The sequence below is a fragment of the Arachis hypogaea genome, chromosome 11 (assembly GCF_003086295.3).
Source record: "Arachis hypogaea cultivar Tifrunner chromosome 11, arahy.Tifrunner.gnm2.J5K5, whole genome shotgun sequence".
In the NCBI taxonomy this organism is placed as follows: Eukaryota; Viridiplantae; Streptophyta; class Magnoliopsida; order Fabales; family Fabaceae; genus Arachis; species Arachis hypogaea.
The window spans coordinates 9255054-9257672 of record NC_092046.1 but is presented as its reverse complement, the minus strand read 5'-3'; the positions used below and the strand labels follow the sequence as shown (position 1 = coordinate 9257672).

Sequence of the window (2619 nt, the reverse complement as noted above, 5' to 3'; positions counted from 1 at the left end):
TTTCAGCGTTATGGTACATAGACCCAACTGAGGATGATTATGAGCGTCATTTGAGGCTATTGGTAGGTGACACAGAGGCAATTGAAATGTGTACCATAGCAGGGAGGAGAGGCTTTGTTGATCTGTTTGTGGTGCATGAGGTTGAGGATGCCGAGGGATTTCCGGAGGTGGGTTTTCTGGACGTGGGGGGACAAACGGTTGGTGGCCAGAATGAGAAACCCTTAGGTGGTGGTATAGATTTAGTGTTGTTCGAAGGCAATGTAGATAACAGTGATGGAGCTAGGGTTGCAGATCAACAAGAGTGCGATAATAAGGATGGTGGAGTGGAATTAGGCCAAGAGGGAGATGAGGCGGATGGTGATGATGCTAGCAGTGGCGAAGACAGTGATGACCCAACATACTTGCCATCTGATGAAGAGGAAAACAGTGTGGAAGACATCCACTTCACTGACAGTGATGATGTGTACGACTATGAAAGTGGATTTGGTGAAGATAATGCTGTGCCAAAGGACTGCAATGTGGAGAAGGGCAAAAAAGTTGTTACAAGTGATTTGGATGATGAGGATGCATTTGACAGTGATGAATTGGAGCAGGATCATGTAATTGCAGGAGCAGGGATGGGTGATGATGATGGGGAGGATCATGCTGAGGAGGGGGGCAGAGGTTTCCAGTGCATAAGACACAAAAGGAAATGGAAAAGTACCAATGGAAGGTTGGCACATTGTATGAATCTCGGCAGGAGTTCAAGGACACAGTGGCGGCCTATGCAGTCAACACAGCTAGAAACATTAAATTCAGCAAGTGCGACTTGGTGAGGGTCCGAGCTGTTTGTCAGAAAGGCTGCCCATTTTAGTTATATGCACACAGGGTGGGTGAGGAGTCCACTTGGCAACTAAGAAGCATGAATCTCCAACATACCTGCATGCAGACACACCGGGTTGGGATTATGCACAGCAAATGGTTGGGTACCCAGTTTAAAAAGAAAGTTGAATCCAACCCAAAGATCAAGGTGAAGGAGCTAGTTGCAAAGGCTCACAAAAAATGGAACTTGACCGTTACCAAGGCAATGGCAGCTAAGACAAAACAGGAAGCTTTGAGTCAGATACAGGGGGCCTTTAGGGAGCAGTACAAGCGAATAAACGACTACTGCCATGAACTCCTAAGAACAAACCCAGGTTCCACAGTGATTCTCAAGGTTATTAGATCACCAGATTTTGCTCAAGAGAGACAGAATGCAGAACTGATGAACTATTGTGTCTTCCAAAGAATGTATGTATGCTTTGAGGCTTGCAAGAAAGGTTTTCAACACTGTAGAAGGTTCATTGGGCTGGACGGTTGCTTCTTGAAAGCCCCCCAAGGTGGACAACTGTTGACTGCAGTCGGAAGAGACCCAAATGACCAGATTTTCCCCTTAGCGTATGCGGTTGTGGAGGCGGAGACTAAGGACTCTTGGGTCTAGTTTCTGCGTCACCTGTCCGATGACTTAGGCCCACACAATGTTGCAAAGTGCACGTTTATGTCTGATCAGCAAAAGGTAACTCACAATATATCAGCCTTTCATAAGTTGTCCTTGAATTTATTTTAATAAATGAAGTAACAATTTGAAATCTTACCTAACTGTAAACAGGGCTTATTGCCGGCGTTTGAAGAGGTCATTCCAGGTGTGGATAATAGGTTCTGTGTCAGGCATCTCTACAGCAATTTTAGGAAGAAGTTTCCTGGTTTAGAGCTAAAGAACAAGATGTGGAGGTGTGCTAAAGCAAGTCATTGGCAGATCTGGGAGAAGGAAATGAAAACTTTGCGACTTCTGAATGAGGGAGCATTTAGACATCTGAATGGCATTCCACCAAGGTTCTGGTCAAGATCCAGGTTTACCTTCCTATCTAAATGTGACAGTCTTGTTAATAACATGAGTGAGAGTTTCAATTCTGTGTTAGTAGAAGCAAGAGAGAAACCAATTGTGAGCATGTTAGAGGATATTAGGATTTACATGATGACTAGATGGGCTGCAAATAGGGAAAGGGTTCTTAATTATCCAGGAAACATTATGCCAATGATTTGTAAGAAATTAGAGAAACGGGCAAGCTTAGCTAGGGACTGGAGGTCTTACTGGTCATCTGCTAGCCAATACGAGGTCATGAGTGGTCTAGATAAGTATGTTGTGGATCTGGCAGCTGGTGAATGTTCTTGCAGGAATCGGCAACTTAGTGGGATTCCTTGTCCTCATGCCATCAGCTGCATCACCTTCAAGGGCCTTAATTTGGAGTCATATGTGGATGAATGCTACAAGAAGGAGGCTTACATCAGGTGCTACGAGGCGGTGATACACCCTGTAAACGGCCCGGAGCTATGGGAGAGGACTCAATATGATGATGTCATCCCACCTCCTTACAGGAGGCCAAGCCACAGACCGGTGAAGAAGAGGAAAAGAGGGGCTGCAGATGAAGACATTAGAAGCCAGACTCATATGTCACGGAGGGGAGAAGTCCAAAGATGCTCCAACTGTGGTGGAGTTGGACACAAGAAAAGCGGCTGCAGCCTTCCTAAGAAGAGGGTAAGAGGGTTTGTGATATGCTATTCTAGGGTTCAACTAGCATCATGATTGCCAACTATATAAGT

General features: G+C 45.3%; 1 protein-coding gene across 1 annotated transcript; it reads left to right on the top strand.

Annotated features, from left to right (window-relative positions):
* Positions 1–922: 922 nt before the first annotated feature.
* LOC140176014 (uncharacterized) lies at positions 923–1459 on the top strand. The gene has a single exon (XM_072205856.1). The coding sequence runs from the start codon at positions 923–925 to the stop codon at positions 1457–1459; it is 537 nt and encodes a 178-aa protein (XP_072061957.1).
* Positions 1460–2619: the final 1160 nt, after the last annotated feature.